This window comes from Pempheris klunzingeri, chromosome 8 (assembly GCF_042242105.1).
Source record: "Pempheris klunzingeri isolate RE-2024b chromosome 8, fPemKlu1.hap1, whole genome shotgun sequence".
NCBI lineage: Eukaryota > Metazoa > Chordata > Actinopteri > Acropomatiformes > Pempheridae > Pempheris > Pempheris klunzingeri.
Genome location: NC_092019.1, coordinates 13,897,093 through 13,919,043, shown reverse-complemented (window position 1 = coordinate 13,919,043; position 21,951 = coordinate 13,897,093). Strand labels below are relative to the sequence as shown.

The 21,951-nt window shown below is 41.0% G+C and overlaps 2 protein-coding genes across 2 annotated transcripts in view; one reads left to right on the top strand and one right to left on the bottom strand.

Moving 5' to 3' along the window:
- Window positions 1-309: 309 nt before the first annotated feature.
- slc6a19b (solute carrier family 6 member 19b) lies at window positions 310-5,228 on the bottom strand. The gene is made up of 12 exons (XM_070834693.1): window positions 5,030-5,228; window positions 4,070-4,210; window positions 3,849-3,986; window positions 3,566-3,747; window positions 3,375-3,489; window positions 3,015-3,123; window positions 2,785-2,913; window positions 2,523-2,679; window positions 2,178-2,382; window positions 1,939-2,098; window positions 1,296-1,458; window positions 310-1,189 (listed from the first exon to the last, which is right to left on the bottom strand). Exons 1-12 carry the CDS (start codon window positions 5,226-5,228, stop codon window positions 986-988), a joined length of 1,902 nt encoding a protein of 633 aa, XP_070690794.1. The 3' UTR covers window positions 310-985.
- Window positions 5,229-6,719: 1,491 nt separating this feature from the next.
- fhod3b (formin homology 2 domain containing 3b) overlaps window positions 6,720-21,951 on the top strand; it is an 88,308-nt gene continuing 73,076 nt past the window's right edge. The window contains exons 1-4 of the mRNA XM_070835619.1: window positions 6,720-6,884; window positions 13,456-13,562; window positions 14,270-14,272; window positions 20,041-20,105. Coding sequence (XP_070691720.1) covers window positions 6,720-6,884; window positions 13,456-13,562; window positions 14,270-14,272; window positions 20,041-20,105 — 340 coding nt within the window. The remainder of the gene's footprint in view (window positions 6,885-13,455; window positions 13,563-14,269; window positions 14,273-20,040; window positions 20,106-21,951) is intronic.

Sequence of the window (21,951 nt, the reverse complement as noted above, 5' to 3'; positions counted from 1 at the left end):
TTTTCTTGTTGGCTCTTGGGAACTGTGGGAACAATGTGGCTTATTTGTTTCATAAAAAGCTCTTGTGTAAAGCAGCATGATATGATGGTGATAACAGAGGCGGTAACAGTTGATTGTAATGCAACGCAGCATAAACAGAAAAACCCAGAGAGTAAAACTTTGATAGTGCACATGCCTGTTTAATTTGTTAAATGATACAGTTTACATTACTGTTGTTTGCTTACAGTCTCAGTTATTTCAGTCAGAAGAAATTACCAAACACCACTTACATTAGAAATGAAATATTTAGTGTGTATAGGATTCCTTAATCACAATTAACTCTATTCAAAATGCCTTGTACTGAATTTCTATGCTGCATCAGTCAAGTACATTAGTCATAAAGCACACATAGTGTACTTCAGTTCACAGTTTACAGGCAATTGCAGAAACCAAGGGGTTCAAAATAACAGTATGCAGCTGATTTAATCACTATGTAATTCACTACTCGAGCACTCCTCACTGTTAACACGTCACAATAGTGACCCCAGCTGGACAGATGAGTGTACCTTCATTATATGGCTCTCGGACAGTTTCCTTGCCATCCACTCCATTGGATGGCAAGAAACAGATGTTACAGAGACCAGATTAGCACTTGTTACATTAATGATAGTAGAGTAAGCCAGTAAGCTACAGTGGTGGAAGAAACATTTGAATAACAGGAAACAGACAGGTCTTAAAGCAAAGACAAAATGTTATCTAACTTTGTTTTTTGAAATTTTGCATGAAATTTTAATGTGTTCATATTGTTGTCTGATTCTCTGCTAAGACGTTAGAGCTTTACATGCTGCCACAGTTGGCATGGCAAGTTCCACTTCAGAGTGTTCAGAGAAGTTCTGCCTCCTTTTTTAAAATCAGTAAGCTATGCTATATCCTCTCATGTATTGTTTTATTGTCTGTGATTAGAATCAAAAAAAGAAAAAGAAAATTTTGAATTTTCTGCCAAAGATTAGGCTGGGGATATTTTGATTTCATTGTTCATTTGAATTTTGTCAGAGATATTATAGAGAGGTGACTTTTCCCGCTTCTTTGTCTTTAAACATTTCCAGACTGCAACTAAAGGTACAGCGATACTGGGTATCCCTGCTAATATAAAGATGATCACATAGATCCAGACTGGATATAGCTTTACCTCCAGTGTGGGGAAGTCCTCCTGCACAGATGGAGAGAAAATGCAACATTTAAGTACATGACATTATGTTGGAATGATCAATATCCACAGTTATAGGAGGATCATCTCAAGATCATTTCATATCTACCGATTCAGGATCCCAGGCTTTGTAAAGGAGCTTTTCGGAAACTTTAGTGATCAAGTAAAAGACCAAGATGAAAAGCATAATGAGCGGGCTGATGACTCTCCATGATGCCTGCCAGAAGAAGTTGGGTTTGTGTCCAATCATGAACTTAATGTCATCATTGAACCTAGGAGTACAGAGAGAGACACACACAGGGCTGTCAATGGGATGTAGACACTTTAACGGGAGTGATTATATGAAATCTCCAGGTTTAGGATGGTAGAAGGTGCATTTGCTTGTAGAGGAAGTAGGTTCCAGGTGTCTGTCATCATTGAGATGCTGTTAAACCACTGTGTTAAGAGATTAACCATCACAGATGTGTTTAAGATAAACAATATCTATGTCCAAATCAAACAGCATTATCAAAAATATTATTATGTTGTTCACATCCAGTATGTCCACAGAAGTGCTTATTGTGTTACAGGTCGCAACTTATTTTCTTAGCTTGTTGTCCTAATTGTCCACAACATGGAAAACTGTCTTTGGCTTCATCACACAGCAATAAATAATTCACTGATAACTTCGAATAGCATGAGCAGACCAAGTATTTCAAAAGACGTGAACAGATTCATGCATATATACAAACACATTTATATTTTAATATCACCTGTCTATCCCATATATGTACACCACTGAGACCATCTCGCAGAACGCAACCACTAGCAGAGGAATGGATCCTCCATAGGTGTCAAAGAGTGACAGCCAATAGTTCCCAGAGCCTTGGAGAAATATCAGACCCACCATACAGCAGAACATGCACGTCACACCTGAAGGACAGCAAAAATTGATTAAAATATGTCAGAAATCCTTAGTAATGTAAAATGAGAGAAAAGATGTGGGCGTTACCTGTGACGACCTCTTTTGGCCATGTCTTAGGGAAAACTTTGAGGTCTTGCAGTGGCACTAGAACTCCCTCAATGTTACCAAACATGGAGGACAGGCCGAGACAGAAGAGCATTATGAAGAAGAGGATGGCCCAGACTGGTGAGAGGGGCATCTTGGTGATAGCCTCAGTAAACACAATGAAGGCTAAACCAGTTCCTTCAACTCCCTAGACACACACAGTGTTATAACAAAGCTCAGTAGAGATCAATTGAAAACAAGAATATTTGTTAATTTTCCACTGAAATTGTAGCTGCTGTCCTTGTGCATAAATAATCACACCCGACCTGCTGACATGCTGAATCTTACCTCACTGAGAAATGTATCTAAGTTGCAGGTCTGTAGATCGAGCTCTTGAATAACCTCAGGGTATGTTTCATTAAGCCGTTGGACAACCTGTTTGTAGTTGCCATCATTGATGTCGCCCTCAGCAAGATCAAACACATTTAGTAAAGCCATGATGTTTCTAAAACACAAAATTTCTTAGGTTAAACAAGTTTTCCCAGGGGATGTATTGCTGAAGAAGAAAATACAGCTGCTAAAATGTGTAATTAAAAAATGATAAATGTACCCAGAAAGACAATTGTCAAATCTCTCTGTTGCTCTGAAGCCAATAATGGTGTAAATGACCGTTGCAGCAAAGACGGAGGTGATACCATTGATGATAGAGATGATCACTGCATCCTGTTCACAGTTGTTACTACAGGAAAAATGCAATTTTAATTTTATTTACCTTACAGTGCAACTTGAAATTATTCAAGTTAAAAGAATAAATAAATAAATAAAAATAATCAGACTTACTGCACTGAATTGTAGCTGGAGAAAGAAATAAGACCTCCAAAAGCCAGAGAGAAGGAATAGAAAACTTGAGCACCCGCATCAAGCCACGTTGATGGCTTTGCCAGCTCTGCTAACTGGAAGGTTTAGTGTAGTAGACAATTGTTGCACAACTGGTTATTAGTCTGCATGGGCTAAAGTGTATGGTACCTTAAGGAGGAATTACAGCTGAGGTCTATCCAGAGAATTAAAATACCAAACAAATATATTTGTCTGTTATTTTATTGAAAAATTTAATCGTAATGTTTTGCCTCTACAAATGTCTCAGAAAAAAAACGTTATACCACTCTGATTCCTTAAAATTGCTTTAAAAAGAAATGTAACTTACATCTGGCGTAAAGAGAAACTTTAGTCCATCCAAAGATCCTCTCAGGGTCAATCCTCTGATCAGAAATATTGTCAGCACCACATAGGGGAGGGTCGAAGTCACATACACAGCCTTGGGAAAATTCACATAATCATCATTTAGCTGAGTTAAAACCACGTCTTTAACTGTAATAAGAAATATGCTGTACCTTCCCAGTGGTCTCAATACCGCGAATGATGCAGATATAGAGCAGAGACCATGAACAAACATGACATAACAGCATCCACCACTGCAGGCCGCCATCCTCCTCAATCGTTGGAGTTGTGTTCAGGGTCTCCCTGTACCAGAAATAATCCACAGGGGAGCTTCTCTCACACTCTGAGACGGCACCTGACAGGAGTTGGCAACAACGTGTGTCACTAAGCCAAAATCACGAGTTTAAAACTTCATTTTTCTGTTCTGCATAGAGACAGTGCCGGCTGTGAGACTACCTGTTAAATTGCCATTTATGGGACACTGACTCCAAGGCAGAGGCTGCTGAAATGAGTTGAAGAGGTACCACAGAATCCATGCAATGATGGTGTTGTAGTAGAGACTGATTGTCAGAGACACGCACATAGATGCAATACCTGCCAATGAATATTTTAAAAGGGGTTCTTTTAAGGCACTTTTCCAAGAGTTGTAGCAAAACATTATGCAAAATATTTCTTACCAATGCCTGTCAAACAAGGATGAATTGTAGCCCACACTCCCAAACTGCCTCTCCTTAAACGTTGACCAATGGCAAACTCAAGATGCAGCAGTGGGATTCCTTCAAGAACCAGGAGGATTAGAAATGGTATCATAAATGCACCTGGAGAAAAAAAGCAATATAACTGTTAATGGTGTCATGGTGACAATTAATCTATTTTCTATATCTTTGAATTCACCATGGACTGATCTTGAAATCTAAAAAAAATTCAAGAGCTGAGTAAGACATTTTTGAAGACAAGGAAAAAATATATTATTCAACAGAAAATAATATATTTTAACACCTAGACAGTGAGTGGAGTTAGGTTTATAATGCAATATACAATCCACTCAAGGCACATTACGAGGATTTTCTGTGGAAGGGCATAAAATTTCACACCTGAACAGATCAGTTACAAGCTCCCGTTTTGGGTCTACACTGCTGAGTGAAATTCAAGCTGCTTCCTATATTAATTTGTTTACAGACATTTAAGATACAGTCATTACTGTATCGGTGGTCTCGTGATGTTAGTCGTTGAATAGTTAACTTGCTGAAAGGTGTCCACTGCTACGTAAGCGTCTTCATAACCAGCAATGCGCAACTGCAGCTCAGCTTAATTTTATGTGGCCGAAGGGGAACATTTTGGCAAGAGAGTGTGCAAACATAAAGCCAACAATTTATTCACACACAGAAGAACAATGTAAAAGTAAAAAATATGCTCATAAAATGAATTAGTAGCTAAGGATGAAAAAAACATCCATGACCAACAGCTTCCAATATAACAATGACATAGCAGAGTATAGCTAATGTGCCTGTACTCTTCCAGTACTCTGGACTGGATATAATGAGGTCTGAATTATTAGTATTGGTTGTGCTCACACAGTGGTATTGTAAATACTCAAATATGGAATAAGTGCAGTAAACTTTTAAAGCATCACTTGCCTCCTCCATGGCTCTGACACAGATAGGGGAAGCGCCACACATTTCCAAGTCCCACACAGAACCCCACACAGGTCAGCATGTACTGGGCCTTGTTGTCCCATTTTGGTCTGTCTCCAGCCTCTTCCTCCTCCAGCTTGTCCAGCTGCTGATGGGACAATATCCTGTCCTCCAGGCCCGGATTGGAGAGCTTTAACTTCATGATCTGTCAAACACTGTAGTATTGTAGACACGCAGTTTTGCACCGGTCGATGCTGGAATGTAAATTGTGGCTCAGACCTTGAGATTGTACAGCGAGTACTGGACCTCTGTAATAGATTGACTATAGTCTGTGGTGTCAGCAAGGATGTGCAGCGTTTGCAGCGGAAGCTGAGCAAAAACACACAGTTAACGAGTGTCTTATCAGATGTGCAGGGGTTGGTGCACAGAGTTTTATGGGATTTAATGTGTCACCCAAATTACAAAAACTGAAGGTGTCGCTTACAGGAAGTGTTGCAGTATGTAGACTAGGGCTGGGTATCAAACATTTGTACTTTATGACCAGAAAAGGAGTCATTTTGGTATAGTGACAGAAAATCAGGTATCATCATGTTAAATAGCAAAGATATAAAAGAATACCATCCCTAAACTAGCCATGCTGATAGTTTGGTTTTATTTGTACTGTTACATTATGTATTAATTAGAGCTCCTCAGTATTAGTGTTAAAAACACAGTGACGTAGCTATAATGATATATTAGCATACACACATTAACAGATCTTAACACTGTTTACAAAGCACAGAAACGGTTTATTTGCATGTACAAATCATTCACAGGGAGGTTTAAAAATGGTTAAAGAATTAATCGAATTGAGACAGGCTGAAGGTTGTTGACCTTGGGAAAAAAAAAAGTTACATAGCTGTCACTGATGTCTTTCATCGGCAGATGAATTTTATGGCTGCTTCACAGGAGACGTTTAGTTAAATACATTAATACACACTTTAAAATGGCCTTATATTTTTATCCAGCTGCATTGTGGTGTGCTATTAAAAAGTTATTAATAGTTTATAACAGCTTTTCAATGCCAAATTACATATATTATTTCTTATCTACAATGTGTTGGAGTATTAGACAGCATTGAGTGGTTGTGTCCTGCTCGTGTGGCTGAGTCACCGCCAGCTTCAGTGCAGAGTCTCTCCTGTACTTCTCACGGTCGCCACTAGAGGCCGCCATCGCGCCTGTAATATGAGCCGTGTCGGCCGGCTGAGGTCTGGCTGCTGCGTCCCCTGGCAGAGTTTAGTGCTTGAGGAGGGAGCCGCTTCCCATCGCTCTCTGAGAGCAGGCACCGAGTGCAGCAGTCCCGTCCGCAGTCTGCCTCAGCACCTCAGACACCCGCAATGCCCTTGGATACCGCCGCCCCGCTCATTTCCACATCGCCCTGACTAAACCCCATCTCTCATCGAGGTGCGCTGGATCTTTACTTCTGCACTGTTCCAGGTCTGCTCTGTCCCGGGTCGTCCGCGCTGCGTGAAGCGAATGGAGAAGGTCCAAGGATAACAGAGGGTGCAGGATTGTGCTACTGCAGAAGACCTGTCGGTAGTCCGCTGTCCGGGGGGCTCCCTGCCTGCCTGCTTGCCTGCCTGTCTGTCTGTCAGAGGCTGTGGTGTCCCATCCACTATTTTCATGAGCTGAAATCTCTTTGCATGGATCCATCATGGCTACGTTTATTTGCAGGGTGCAGTTCTTAGATGATACTGATCCATTTAACAGCACCAATTTCCCCGAGCCTACCAGACCTCCTCTGTACACTTTCAGGGAAGATATTCCTCTGATAAATCAGATTGCTGGAGTCCACAGGCTACTAAAAGCTCCACAGAAGGTATGCAGTGTACTTTTTAATCTCTTCATTATATTTTGTTTATGCTTTTAAAAATGAGCGTAGTGAGAAATGAACACCAACAAAGTGCCAGATTAATAATTAGCCTGAGCATGTTGATGGAGTTACCACCAAACAAACCTAATGGGCTGTTGATTGAATCAGTGACTTGAGGCAGTTTGTTGGTCTGTGGTGCTGATGGAGCATCAACATTCAAACACTGAGTGCTTGCAGTGTCAGTAAGAACAGCTGATAATATGACTTTATGGGATATTTGGTGGGTTGTAGGTGATATTGGAGTGGAGTAGACACCCAAATGTTTGACTGAAGGAAGGCAGGCATCTGTTAATGTTTACCTTAACCACAACAGTAATCCCCCTCAGTGTAACCTGCTTTTCATACTATTCATTACTGAGACTTGGGGAGATCTTTCACAATTTAACAAAATTATTAGTGTATTATTTTGCGAAAGAGAAATGAAACAAACATATAAGAAACAGACAATGCATAGGTGATACGATTGTTTGACTTTATAATTTTAAGTTATTCCTAATTTTTAGTTCGTCTTAACTGTGAAGAGCTGAAAGGAATTTAAAGTATTTCATGGAAAATAAACATACTTTTCGTTTGTGGTATAGTGAATAGGCAGGCTTGAAGTCCATGTAGGAAACCACCTCTGCTATTGTCACTACTCAGCACTAATTAGAGCAGGTCGGGTCAGATGGCCAGTTGGTCAGTTGTTGGGATGGATGAGGGTAATTCCCCACCCGGATTGTCCTAAATCTGGGGATTTTAATTTAAAGCCGTCTGATTTCAACCCAACTCCTGAATCCATGTGAAAAGCTGTCATGTTTAGATAAATGAAACATGTTTTTTTCATCATTTTGTACTTTGACATCTTACCTTTACGGCACATTGTGTCATTTCATCGGTCAAAAGCAGAAGCATTTTGCTGTACCTCTGATGTTGTTGTGTTGGTCAGCTGCATCACATTGGCCTCATTTATTCCAAAGTGTCTGAATAGGTGAAACAATACACATTGTCTTGGTTGCAGAAGGTGGACCTCTCATAGTCCACGACTTCACAGCCAACTTTAAGCAGCTCAAAGTAACACAATGTTCCTGGTTTGTATGGTGTTTTTACCCTGTTTAAGGTTCCCACAGAAAGGCAGTGACAAATAATGCAAACCTGAAGCCCATTTTGTAGTCTTTTTCTTTTTTCTTTTAGAGGCCTCTGAGGACTATATCACTTGAGAGATCCCTGATTATGCCTTCTGATTAGACAATGTGCATCCAAACACATTTTCAAAAGGCCTCATCTACTGACCTTTAAATTCAAACAAAGCAGAGGGGCCATGGCATCTGAGGTCTAGTCTTTTTATTGAGCATTCATCACAGTCTGGTTTGAAAGTCGCATAAATAGAAAGTTAATTAGGGTCTTTCTTCATTCTGTCAGATCAATGGTACTCCATCTTGTTTGAGTAGAGCTGGTGAGATAAGTCACGGAAGTCTCAGGATGCTGTGGATCACCACAAGCCTGGCTCTCATTCTGCAGCCCACTCAGTCTGACCAGCAGGATGGGATGGGAACGCTTTCCACTGTTTGAGAGACGAGAGGGAAGCGGGCAGAATTAAAAACACAAACAAAGAGCTGATGTACTTTGCACAGTCGACTGGACTCAGTTTAGCAGGAGGCCAGCTGGACCGCAAACTAGACAGAGAGGGAGTACCAGCGGTAGGCTCTGCAGCGCCTGGTTACAGACATTTGGTCACATGGCTGCTGGTGGTTAGCAGCACCTTCAGGGAGCAGCCCTTGTGCGTTTCATAACAAATATCAGTCTGGTGGATGACATGACCGTGTGACTACATCTGAGCCTCTAACTCACACCCTCAGTAATTTGAAGTGACTGTGGTGTGGCCCTGTAAATACCTTCAACAACAAACCTGTTGTCTTTGAGCCTCGTCTCTATGGTGCAGGTCAATCTGATATAAATAGCATGCTGCAAACACATGGTGCCGAGGGACTGAAAACAGCTAGCATATGCTGTCTCTGGGCTGTTCCTGTCAGTTTCAGTCTGCAGTCTCAAGAGGCGAGATCTGTACATGTGGCGTGGTTGTTGTTTATACGTTTTGTTCGTAGGATGGCACCTAAGCAATGCTGTTGTGTGGAGTCAGGTCTCAGTTTGGAGTAACTGTTTTGTAAGGTTTAAACATCAAAAGATATTATGACCATGGTTTATGTATATATATATTTATATATTAAGGAGGTCAGACACCAGCATTCATCCATACCATGTATAGCTGTAGCCTCTCAGTCATAAACAAGCTTTTCTGCTGCTCCTGTGGATGGAGAGTACGACTAGTCATTGCCTGACTCAGCACATTGGTTTTGCTATGAATAATATATTGTCCCTGTCAGATGACGAAATGTGTATGCTGTTCAAAATCTCCTGGAGTTTTTCCAAATCTTCTGGTAATGTCAGCACAGATCAATAGGTCAATAGTCCCTCACATGTGTTCCTCTCTGTCAGTGTTTTGTAGTTTGTGGCCTGGTGGCCTTGAGGCCTAGCATCAGACTGCACAGCAGAAATCAAGGGAGGGAAAATGTGGCTAAGTCTTGGAGAATGGACTCTCACTTTCCCAATTTCAATTTTTGGGCCAGTTGTTTTCCTGCATTTTTTCCCCCCCTAAGAAATTGCAGAGTCCCATAATGAGAAGTTATGTTAAATGCTGTAAAATACAGGTTCCTCCTTCGTGCCTGTCAGAGCTCCTTTGAATTCTTTTACACATTGTTATGCAGAGTTGAGGTTTTGCTGGTCTCTCCATTTTGGAAGGTTGTCACAGCAGAGGGCTCCTTTCAGAAGAATGCTGCGTCCGCGGATAGACTCATCCTCTGCATGCTTGACAGAAATGTTAGATTACTGTTTTAAATCACTTGTCTTCGGACAAGGATCATGAATACCATCTTTAACAAACTTAAAGATCTTAAAGTATTAAGAGTATGTTGTAGTTTACGGATATGAATGTGTAAGGTTGGCTAATACGGAGTTAGCATTTGCACACCACCATGCAAAAGACAGTGTTGTTGTTATTAGGCTATTGACTTGCACACTGTATATGCTATCTCATACCAGATGTCTCTCCCTGTGGAATACAAAGACATTTGGAATGAGATAGCAGTTTTTAATTGGAAATTGCATGGTGTTTATTTTTAGCCCTTTCTGCCTTAACTGCCTCCCTGGTCAGTGGACCACAGTATGGTGGTTGAAGGGAGAGGCCAGACCTCAGTGTGTGAGCAGAGCACTTGTGGTTTCTTCTCTGGACTTGGCCATCACAGAGCCACCATGGGTTCAAGTCCTGGGTGGGGGACAGTTAAGGAAGCCTCTGCTACTGATAATCTGTTAACGCTGTTCCCGGATTAAGGGCCATTTATTTACAACAGCCTGGCATGGTTATACATGGCAAGACCTGTAAACAGTAATGCATGTTGATTATATAATGAGAGCCTAAAGTGACACTGGTTAGAGGGTGGATGTGTGAATACATGAATGAGTAGATGGATGTACAGATGGGGACTGATTAATGGCAGACTTGCATAGTTCACTTTGACTGTTTTGTTTTTTTCACTTTTGGTCTGCGAGTCAAAACCTTGAGTGGGAAAGAGCATTTCTCGGTTCCACAGTTGGCTAATTACTAGTTACTGCTGCAAATTCAGCCCAATGTTTTGTCTATTTCAGGTTGTGATACAGAGCGTAAAGCTGAAAGAGAACAAACATTTCTTTAGCCCTTTTATCCAATCCACAAACTTCAACAGTACTTAAAGTATAGTTTAAAGAACTACACAATGTAAAGTGAATGAAAAGAGTAGGAAAAACAAATACTAAAACAATGCACTGTAATGATTAAACAAACTTTCATTTGTCAATTAACACAATTTTACACTTGAAAAATATCTTATTTTTTCCTTGGCGTAAGATATATCGTCTGTTTGGCATTGTGGTTTTAGAACCAGAAGTACTGATCCTGCCTCTAATTGGTTAGGTTTAGGTGTGACCCGCTTCATTTTGCTCCCTAAAGCATGCCCTGCTTTAGCGTCTTTTTATTTTAAATTGGACCATCATTTACAAAATGCACATCATGCTGGAACGAAAAAGATTTGAAATTAGCGATTGGGACCATGAACTCATTTAGAAAGGGTTTACTGAGGTAAATAAATCCAGTGAGAGATTGGGTCATTCATTTTCTCATAGACTTCCACACAATCGCACTTCATTTTGCAGCCGGCAGAGTCGTCCTCTGCTGTCCATTGGAGGTTTTAGTCGCTTCAGCATTGACTTCACTTTTCAGACCCAGAATCTATATCCACTTCCTTTTTATACAGTGTATAATGGTGGCTAGAAAACAGAAAACTCAGATTTTCAAATACATTGATCGACGTACATTTAGGCCATTGAGGATAACTTGCCTTAAAGTGAGACGGTGCATTAGGGGGAGACTCTTCATGGGGAAAAAAACCAAACATTGAATAAAACAAGTTTTCCTTGATTTAGTTCCATGTCTCACAGATCATGTAGGGCCCAGCGTATTTAATTCAGTATATGTGATATAGTGTGTCTTCTCCTTTGTGCTACATTTCACGTTACTGTCACGCCCATTACTTTTAAAGGCATTTCAGTCCATCGGCATAAAAATAGTGGGCCTAACTTTGGCTCTTATTCCTGGATTTCCTGTCAGTCCAGAATCTGTCCTGTAATCTGGAGAAGCACTTGCTTTGCTCCACTGCCTGTGTACAGTATAGCTTTGTTTGTTTGTTCTTCTTCTCTGTCTCCCTGTCTCCCTTTCTCTCTGTATCTGTCTGTCTCCACCTCTCAGTCTGCCTCACTCGGAGAACTAACTATCTGACTTAGATTCGTCAATGTCTTATTGAAGTTTTTGGTGTATGTTGACTACATCGGCCTTGGGCTCTGCCTCATCGCTCGTGTCCTCTCAAAATGAAGCTGTTCATCCCTTTAATCTCTACAACTATTATATCACCAATAATCTTTTGGTTTACCATGCATGGAAAGCAAACAAGACAGCTTGGAGTCTGAGAGAGAGTTGGAGTAAGAGTGAGAGTTATACTCACCAACCACATGTTTTGTTTCAGTTCTCAAATATGACACAGTCCTTGAGTGCTGCAGTGCAGTAATACAAACAGAGTGGCTCGACAGATCAAAGCCATCAGATCCATGATGTCTTTCCCAGCCTTTTCCCTTCACGTTCAATTAAGTTACTGTCATATGTTGGAGGAAATTGCACTGCATCAGACCTGGCAAAACCCGAAATAATTTAAAAAGCACATGGTTTTACATGTTTCAAATATGTTTACATGTATGCGTTGCAACAGTTCTTGCTGTCTGCTTATTTGGGATGTGTAAATACTCATTTGTGCAGTGCATCACAGCCTTTGCTACCTTTTAAAAAAAAAAAAAAAAAAAAAAAACCCTCTGTGGGCTTACAAGAGAAGACAAATGTACTGAGTTCAGTATATTTGTGGACTGTACAATATGTTGTTGCTTTAGACACACTGACTGTTGATGGAGCAGAGCAGTGCCGCTCTCGCTACTGAAGTCATATGTTTGCCCTCTTGCAATGGTATTTGTTTTCCTGTCCTCTGTTTCACCGCTGGAGCCGCTGTCCTGTGGAGCTGACAGACTCTGAATATAAATAGGTTAATATCTCCAATTCGGAGGTCAGCCAGACAAGCGAACAGACACTAATTCCTCGTCTCCTTGACCGCAGTCAGCTGATGACAACCATTCAAGACCAGACAAATCATACCTCCTCTGCAAAATCATTTTGTGTGATGATAGTTTATCAGACAAGGAGAGCAGACAGATAAGAGGCACCAGACTGCCAAACTGCTCCAAGTCTGCATGACTTCTCTCCAACCCTGCTCTGCTTGTCATTGTAGAGCGCTGACAGGAGCTGATAAAATAACTTTCTATGGGCCAGTGCAGACTAGACATAAACCTGAAGTACAATGTGCGTTTGCCCATTCACCCATAAAAAAAAGAACACAGTTGTGTTTTGTATACAACACAACTAAAAATAAGTGTTTTTTTTCTTCTTCTTCTCTTCAAACAATAAACGTGAGCTATTGTTGTTGCAACTGATGTTGCCAAAAATATATATAATATTGCTTGAAACACAGACACCCTTTTGTTTCACAGAAGCCGCAAGGCAACCTCAAGAGCCTTTCTGCCATTTTTAAAATGAAAGTCCTGCATATATTGTCTCCCTCGCATTGTCTGGAAAGGCTTACTTCGTCTCATTTTGATATCATACATGGTCATAGTTGTAACAAGGGGACTGAGCTTCCAAATCTGCCTGTTTTTAAATTGCACAGCAGATGTGTGTTCTGATCTGATCAGCTCAGAGCAGTATCAAGTACAACAGGCCTTTGGTTCCCCAGCATCGACTGACCATAAACACTTCCTACTTACTTAATGTTCAGCGTTCTTTACATGTGTGAAGTATAAAAATGGCATGATCTCCAGAGGATTCGGTGTTTAACTGTGGTTTCTTCCCATCTAGCCCGATGACTGTGCCCTTCAGCTGTCCCATAATGGAAGCTACCTGGACTTGGAGTCCACCCTGGCAGAGCAGAGAGATGAACTGGAGGGATTTCAGGAGGAAGGAGGGTAAGATAACGATCACCCGTCTCTGTCTCTCCCTTAGCGTTTCTTTCACTATAACAAACATCAAAAGCAAACAACTGCACATACACAACATGCTGAAATGAAAAACACTGAAAGAAATGTAGGTACCCATTTAAACAAAGTTGGTCATATATTCTTTAAAATCACTTCAAAAGGTGCAGCTGGGACTTGTGCCAGAGCAGCTCAGATTGAAAACACAAGAAAGACTGGCACTGCCTTGCAGGTTGATGATGTATGTATGTTACTTGCCAGGCTTTGATGAGGTTTAGATTGTTCGGGTTGTTGTGGTCAAATTAGCTTCTATGAGCCACAAATAAAAAATATATTATTCATTAGAAACTGACTTGAAAGTTTTTTGATTACAACAATCAGGCTTTTAAAACCACCCCAAATACGTTTCTCTGCTTTAGCTGTCAGACCTAATCAGTGCACTGGGATTACTGTTTTTTTGAGGAGAGACACACAAAAACATTTAGGGGCGATATAAGGGAAAAGATGCAGTATTTAAATCCTTGGCCACAGGGATACGTATTATATCCTGCTTGATCTGTATTCCTGAGCCTAATTTGATTCTATTACAGTGATTTGAATCATAATGATACCCATTTCGTTCCAGGATGAATTAGTGAAATAATCCCTTTTTCCGGGCCTCGCTTGATTGTGCTCTCCTGCTCAAAAGCCGCTCTCAGAGGGTGGTTAAGGTCTGTCGAGGAGCTGAGGAGACAGGTTGTACCTCACCTGAGGGACTCTCAATTTCAGAAGTCTTTCAGCACTGTGAGATTTACAGGAAAAAGACGTTTAAATTGTATATCAGTTATTAGCTTCACTGATTCCCCTGTGAATCAGTCGCTGAATACTTCAACAATCTCATTGGCTCAGTATATATATAATATTTTTAGCTGATATGTCAGTCGTACCTGTTGCTAAATTATAATATTTATCCTATATAAGAAAAACAAGAAGAAATGCATCTGTAATGTTGTTCTTAGTCATATAATGTTAAAGTTAATCCTTGATATATTTTATCAGATCTGTGGGGGGATTAGTGCCCTTTTTTGTTACAGACTAAATGCCTCAGAGTTTCCATGGCATTCATCCATTCGTGTCCCTTAAAATACCTGGCCTCCCTGGCCCAGTGGCAGCAGTGGCGTCATCTAAACCACTTATGAGGTGTAGACATGTCTCATGAGTAATCACCCTCATCTCTATTGAATGTTACCTCAGTGCTCTCATTAGGGGTGGCCAAACTACAATTACATACACACCACTATACAACTCTCAGGTTCTAATTTAGCTGTATTGTTTCCCTGTAATATGCAGTTAAATGAGGCTTTCTCCTGACTTAACTCCTAGACCTGGATGAAGAAGAGAGAGGTTTAAAATTGTGTTAGTCTCATTTCTGTTTCGGACACTTTCTTTGGCCAGTTACTTTATTGACTCCATATGTTTTTTCATGTACTGTGGAGTATGTTGATACATCATTCGTATGCCGCCCTCTTTAGATGATCACAAACCAAAGGTTGGCATGAGAGTCCCTGGTCGGCTGGACCACAAACATGTATGGATTTATTTGTCTAACTTGGAATTCATAAGCTGCTCTCTGGCTTGGTGTTTCTATTGGACGTTGAGAGTGCTGTCCTTTCCCAGTTCCATCTGAAATTGTTAGGAGCTTATGGGAGGCTATTGAGAGCTGTGAGGTTAAAGTGGTCCACTTCTTCTCTCGTCAAAGACCGAGCCTGCCAGGGCCCGCGTCGTGCCAGCTGGCACAGGCTGGTATGGATGTGTGTCATTAAACCCACACAGGGTTGTCTGAGGAGGCTGGGGGTGAAGGTGGTTAGCCAATTATTTTGTAAAAATAGGGCAGTTCTGCTTGCTGGCTTTTTATGGTGCTGATGTGCCCAAGATTACATCCCCCACTGCTTGGTGTTGTTGATATGATGGTTATTGAGCTAATAAAAGGTCTGATGAAGCATTTCACCTTTAGTTGTTCGATTTTATTTTTGTTTTCACCGTCCTTTTACTGCATAAAATCTGTCAACAGCAGCCTCCAACTCCAAAAGATTTAACCTAGAGAAAAGAATTTGAGTATTTCCCAGATTTTTTTTTCCTGCATTTTACAAGTTGATGTCAAAGTAACACCACTGCACCAACTCCAGCTAACAAGCAAAATTGTGCTTTTATTATTTTTGCTTTGAGCCCAGCCACCTACCCTTGGAAAGAGGAAAAATAGTGTATTCTTATGCTGCCTGAGTTCCTGAACTCCCCTGATCATTGGCCATCCAATCCATCTGTAATTGATATTAATGACAGGTTACATTCCTGAGGCGCCTGTGTCATACCTAGTGTCTTTACAAACAGATTAAAGTATGATCCTCTGACAGAGTGCGGCAGAGCCAGGATATATCCATGTCATGGGAGCTTAAGGGCCATAATCACTTCCACACCGTGTTTGAAGCTCAGCTATAGGAGATTGTGACTCATAAATCCCTCGTCCCATCTCTGATAGAGTCTCACTTCAAGTTATAAACTGACCACATAGCCCAGACATGTGCTCAGACGTATCTGCACAGTTTTAGGTAGTCAGTGTGTCATTTAGGTCTGTAGCTGTGATAGATTGATTAATCCCATACACATATGTCCCTGCATTTGTAGGCCCTGAGCTGAGATGGCGTATGGGGGATGTAGTAAGGATCAGATGGCCTGACATGTGCTTAGAGACATTTATAACTCTTGAATATTTTTGTGGATTACATGGATTGAGCAAGGCTGTAGCAGCATTTCAGGGAAACCTGGGTCTGATGTTGTAGGAAAAATGCTGTATTGAAATAATGTGCAGAGGCACATGTGGGGCTCCATGTTGCTTTTGCTCAAATATGTAACATTGATTGGCAGATGATTAGTTAAGTTGTAAGTCCTCAAGGACATATTCCCTGGCTTGTCTTTAGAAGATAACATGAAGTGCTGTTATTGACTCCATAATTGATTCAGCATGTGAAATGTGTAGCTGGCATACAACACAGAAGAAGACACATTTTGGCATTTGACTGCGCTGGTGCATATAAAGCACTTCTGAAAGGCCAATTTTGTGCTGAATATGTCTTTCTTGGTTTTATTGAGTGTTCTTGATGTGTTCGACAACCGGTTAGAAGTCAGGCATTTTAAAATCCAACTGTTCTTACTCTGTAGGCCTCAACTATTCTCATCATATCCTTTCATCTCTCTTAGGACAGCTCCGCTTTCATTATTTTCATTTTTTTCTGAGCCACTTGGACATTATTTCGTAGACGGTCGCAGCACACAAGATTTTCATTTGAGGAGAAAAGGCATTTGAAAAGAAGCAGAGGAATTGTCAAACACAGTTCAGCCTAGACTTCAAGGAGGGAAATAAAACACCAGTTGTCCCCTCTGTGTTGGCGGAGCAGTTTACTGGTATTATCAACAGAATAGAACAGCTTGGTGATTGTTCAGCGTGCATGTGTATGAGGTTGTGTGTATGAGAGTGTGAGGCCTGGTCAGTGGTTAGTGAAGCAGCCTCGCAGAGGGAAATGAACCATGTACTCAGTCTCAGTCTACTCAGTGTGATTCCTCAGCCTCCTTACCCCCCCTGGCTCACTCAGGCACTATAGGTCCTCCTCTAGACTCTAGACTCTGATGCAGGAGTGTTCATGAAGAAGTGCTGAGTCAGTAGACCTCTGTGGGGCCTTCTTGTCTGGCATTAATTGGTCTTTCGAGGAGAAGTACTGGCTTTACTGTATTCCCACTATGTGTGTTCAAGTTCTGTGGGTACACATTTTGTGTTGGTTTATAAACAGTGCCAGTAATGCTCCCTTAGATAAAGCTAGAGAGCATGGAGCAGGCAGGCATCCACTCGTCCAGTTGCTGCTGCTCTGGGTATTAGGATTAAGACGATAAGAAATTTATGAGGGTGCTATACAACAGAGCAGTGATGAGGAGAATGGAGATGAATAGAAAATAGAATAGAAGAACAATGTGTGGTATCTAATCGGGAGGTATTCTTAGTTGTTGCGTTTCCACAGCTGCATTCTAGTTTGTAACATTTGATAGGCAAAGTCGTGATGATGAATATCAGATTGATGCTATTAAATTAAAGATTTATAGAGCACTGCTTCTTTTCTTGCACAGAGTGAATAAAATGGCCATATGTTTCCATTTAATCTTTTATAAAGCCATCTAATTTCGACCAATTACCTTGAGTAATGGTTAGTACGTAAAACGTAAGTAAGAAGTAATTGTTTTGGGTAATTGACGCATTTATTTTAGTTTTTTTTCTCAGTCAGGTATTTTTTTTAGATTATTAACAATAGTCATGGTTATTGAAATGGTAGCAACAAATGTATTTCAGAGGCATGATGTTGAACATGATGAATCAGATTTAGTAGGAGCTTGGCTGAAGTTGATTATACAGCACCACCACTGGAAGAAACCAGAACATTCTGGCACAGAAGAACATTAGACCAAAGGAGGACCAGAGCATTCAGGAGACATTATATCCCAACATGTAGCCAATTTGTTATTTGGCTGACATTCTTTATAGTTATGATTATTTCTGTAACTATGGACTCTGCACAGGCCTGCAGCACTGTCTGTAGGAGTGTCCAATTTTCATGTTTAATTGGTGATATGGGGGGGCCTGAAAACCTCACTTATATTCCATGCACGTTTGTTTAATTTGATAATGAGCATGTTGGCCTGTGTAGCCTCAGGTCTTGGTTAAGCTCAGGGATACTGTTGCAGCCAAGCAGAGAGAAAGCAGACGTTCGTGACAAAAATGGCTCTGGTTACCCATTTGCCTCAACAGCATCACAGAGGATTAAGTTCCTGTTTGCAGTCTCATCTCACCAGCGAAGGTCCATGCTGACAGATGTTGCTCCTGTGTCACCTCTGCATGCTGCTGGATATTATATTTGATAAACAGTGAGCATACACAGACCTCCCCTGCCATGTAATCTGTGTGCAGCCTCAGTGCAGCCTCCCGCTGACTGGTCGGGGCGTGTGGAGCAGTAACGCTGCTTGTTTATTGTGAGGCATCAGTATCATCTGCCTTCTGTGCCGATAGACTTTTTCTCCCTCTGTCAGACCCATTGCTGCCTGATTGTCACTAAGAGTAACAATCTGTTGCTGGCGCTGTGCCAGTCTCGGCAATCACACAGCCATTGTGCAGGCAGCATAAAAGCCCATTTGTCAGAGAGCTGAAATTAGGAGGGGGGTTGTTGAGCAACTCTACCTGCTGTGCTGTTGTCCACAGTTGTGTCCACTGGGTTTGTTTGTATGCTGCTTTAGCCTGCCGGGAGGTTAAAAGCACCATCACGGATCCAAAAAGAGTGGTCCCCACCACCAACATTCAGAGCTTGGGATTAGAAAGAGCTTTTTCTGTCAAATTAATTGAGATAACTAAATCTCATTCATATATTTTCTAATTTTGTAGGTTTGTTCACATTTGCGGTACAAACAGAGGCGGGAATGTGTAATTATGACCTGACGAAAAACACATAAAAGGATAAGACTGATAGTATTCTGTATTTTCCTCTTCGTCAACAATCCCACTAACATGTAGTGACTGCATGCGATGGTGTACTTTCTTATCTCCATAGAGATCCATTATTGCAAACACTTTAGTTGTGCCACACTGTTGCACAAGATAAGTAGGCTACACTGTCTTATACATAAATACTCACTAACACAGCACATTTGTATTATAATGAACAATTGTCCCCAGAAATTAGTTGTTCTATAAATTAAATAGTTAAACTGCAGTGCCCAGCCTTTAAAAAAACAAACAAAAAAAAAACACATATGTGTTTACCACCTTTTAAACACCTAAAGGTCTGCATTTTCAGCAGTAATGACTGAGCTTGAGGCAGACTGCCAGCCTTATCCTTTAAAAAGCCTAGTTTTACATCATACTTTGTACACAAATGAGGGAGTGGGCTTCTTAGTAGCCAAATTATCCTTTGTATGACCACAGACTACACTGCTGTCACATTCACTTTCTAGACTGAATAGAACTGGGCTGCATTGTTGTCGTCTTTGTTTTGGATTGTCATTCAGACATTGTAAGCAGTTGACAGGATGGTGATAGGGTCTTGGCATATCTCCATTAACACGGGGCGGAGCTGACCTCTGAGCTGCTCCCATCCTTCATTTTTACCTTTGGAGACCTTTCCCCTGTTGTGTTCAGAATGAAAATATAGAAGGGTTTGGAAAAGGGTGAAGAGTATAATTTCTGGTAAAGGAATAAATCTTGAAGATCATTTTGCACCTCTGCACAGTAGCTACACAGACAGAGACATTTTGTTTCTTTATCTTGATACATTTGCATGTGTACCAGCCCTCACACTCACATATAAATACACACAGACATATGTATATAATCACGTATGGTTTAATGTCCAAGTAACGCTTTTCTTTCTCTCCATTTGTCATTTTTGTTTCTTCGCAGGAGAGGCAAGAAGCACGGCATTATTCTTCGTACACAGCTATCCGTCAGGGTTCACGCCTGCATTGGTGGGTAACAAACTGTTCAGTAATGCAAAGTGTACATTTGTCACATCTCACTTTATGATGGCCAATTTGTCTTTTTCAGCTTGTATCACCAGTGACGTCTGAGCTTTAATTACCTCTATTACCAGTGTTTTTTATTGAGACCCTTGTTGAACTTGCACAGTGGCAGTTTTGGGATACAGCCTAGAATCTTAATTTGAGCGAGAATCAACACTCTAAAAAACAGCACTGGCACCGAGCAGAGACTGAAAACATTTTATGTTTCTGGAGTTACTGTGTTCTGTCACTTTGTTTTATTGGGCCTCCTGGTGTCTTTGAGTAATGTGAAGGAACTAGCACAAAGGGCTGAGTGAAAACATATGCAAAAATGCATGCACGTGGCATGCGTGCAAACACACACACACACACGCACGCACGCGCACACACACACACACACACACACACACACACACAAATGCACCCATCAGAGATTGGCTTTTGATTAAACTGAGGAAGCAAACCGCCTAAGCTTTTACTAACTACAATGTACACTGATTTTGGCTTAGATTTCTGTTCTGAGTTTACTTTTCCTGCATCTTTCAGGCAAGATGTAACTGATAAATAGGTGTTAATTGTTTTGCTACCTTGTTTAATGCATGTTTAATGTAAGAAACTGATTCGCAAGCCCTCGTAAAGTAATTTTCCAGTGACTTGTAGGATTTGATAGCAAAGAACACCATGGTTGTCAGTAGCAGAATGTGAAGGAGCACACGTTCTCACACAAAGACAGTGCCTCTTCTGCAGGCTTCAAGCATAAAAATAACCCAATGCCTGGAAAAGCTATTATGCTGTAAATTGTCAGGATTTGGACGTTTTTCTCTAATGCAGTAGAAGTAAACTAAAGGCCCAGACATTTTTCATTTGAGAGAAGTCACTATGATCTGAGAAATATCTCTGATAGTCATTTCTGGGTTTTTATTCTACATGCTGATGCGTAACATGTAATACAAAGGTTTGGAAACACCAGTGGCTCTTTTACTGACAGTGCTCTCTCATGGCAGCTCATTAAACTATTGGTGGAACACAAGAGAGAGACAGCTTTTGCTTATATTTCATAAGGTCTAGTTTGCACATGTCGATTACAAAGGAAAATTCCCTTTGATGGTCTTGACAGTATAATTATGTAACTGATACAGTAAACCTATCATATAATCTATTAACAGGCTTGTCAAACATTGCTTAATTCCTATTGTGAATAATATTGTTGGGAGATCCGCTGCCATTTTATAATGCTGGATACCTAAAAGACAGTTCCAGTCTTTGCCTGATTTAACAGGTCACAGACTGAACATGGCTGTCCCTGGGAAAATGTGGCTGAACCTTGTCCACACACCACTCTGAACTAGCTTTACCTCATTCTCTCCTCCTGCTGGTGCTTGGCTTAGCTTAGTGCAGCCTGGGGAGTGGCAGACAGACCTGCTTCTCTTCTCTAAGTGGATGATGACCCTCTTTCTCTCTAAGTTGACAGCCACCTGTTGCCCTTCTCTAGTCTCCCTCAGTGACTACCCATGTGGCTAGCTGATTTATTTCCTCTAGGCGAGGTGGTCACTGTTACTGTAACTTGTCCAGACATTTGAGCCTAATTTTATCTGACTAGAGGGCTTACCTCGTAGCCCCATGAGAGCAGAATTACTGGGTGATTTTCCTGCTCCACACAGGAGATAATTTGTTAGTCTTCCAAAGACAAATGGCACGGTATTCTTTAGGTTGTGCACTTGCTCTGTATTAAGGGATTGAGCATTTCCCTGCTGTCAGTTCATAAAGACCAAAATGTCCCCAAAGAGGAGCCCCCTTATTATCAGTAATTTTT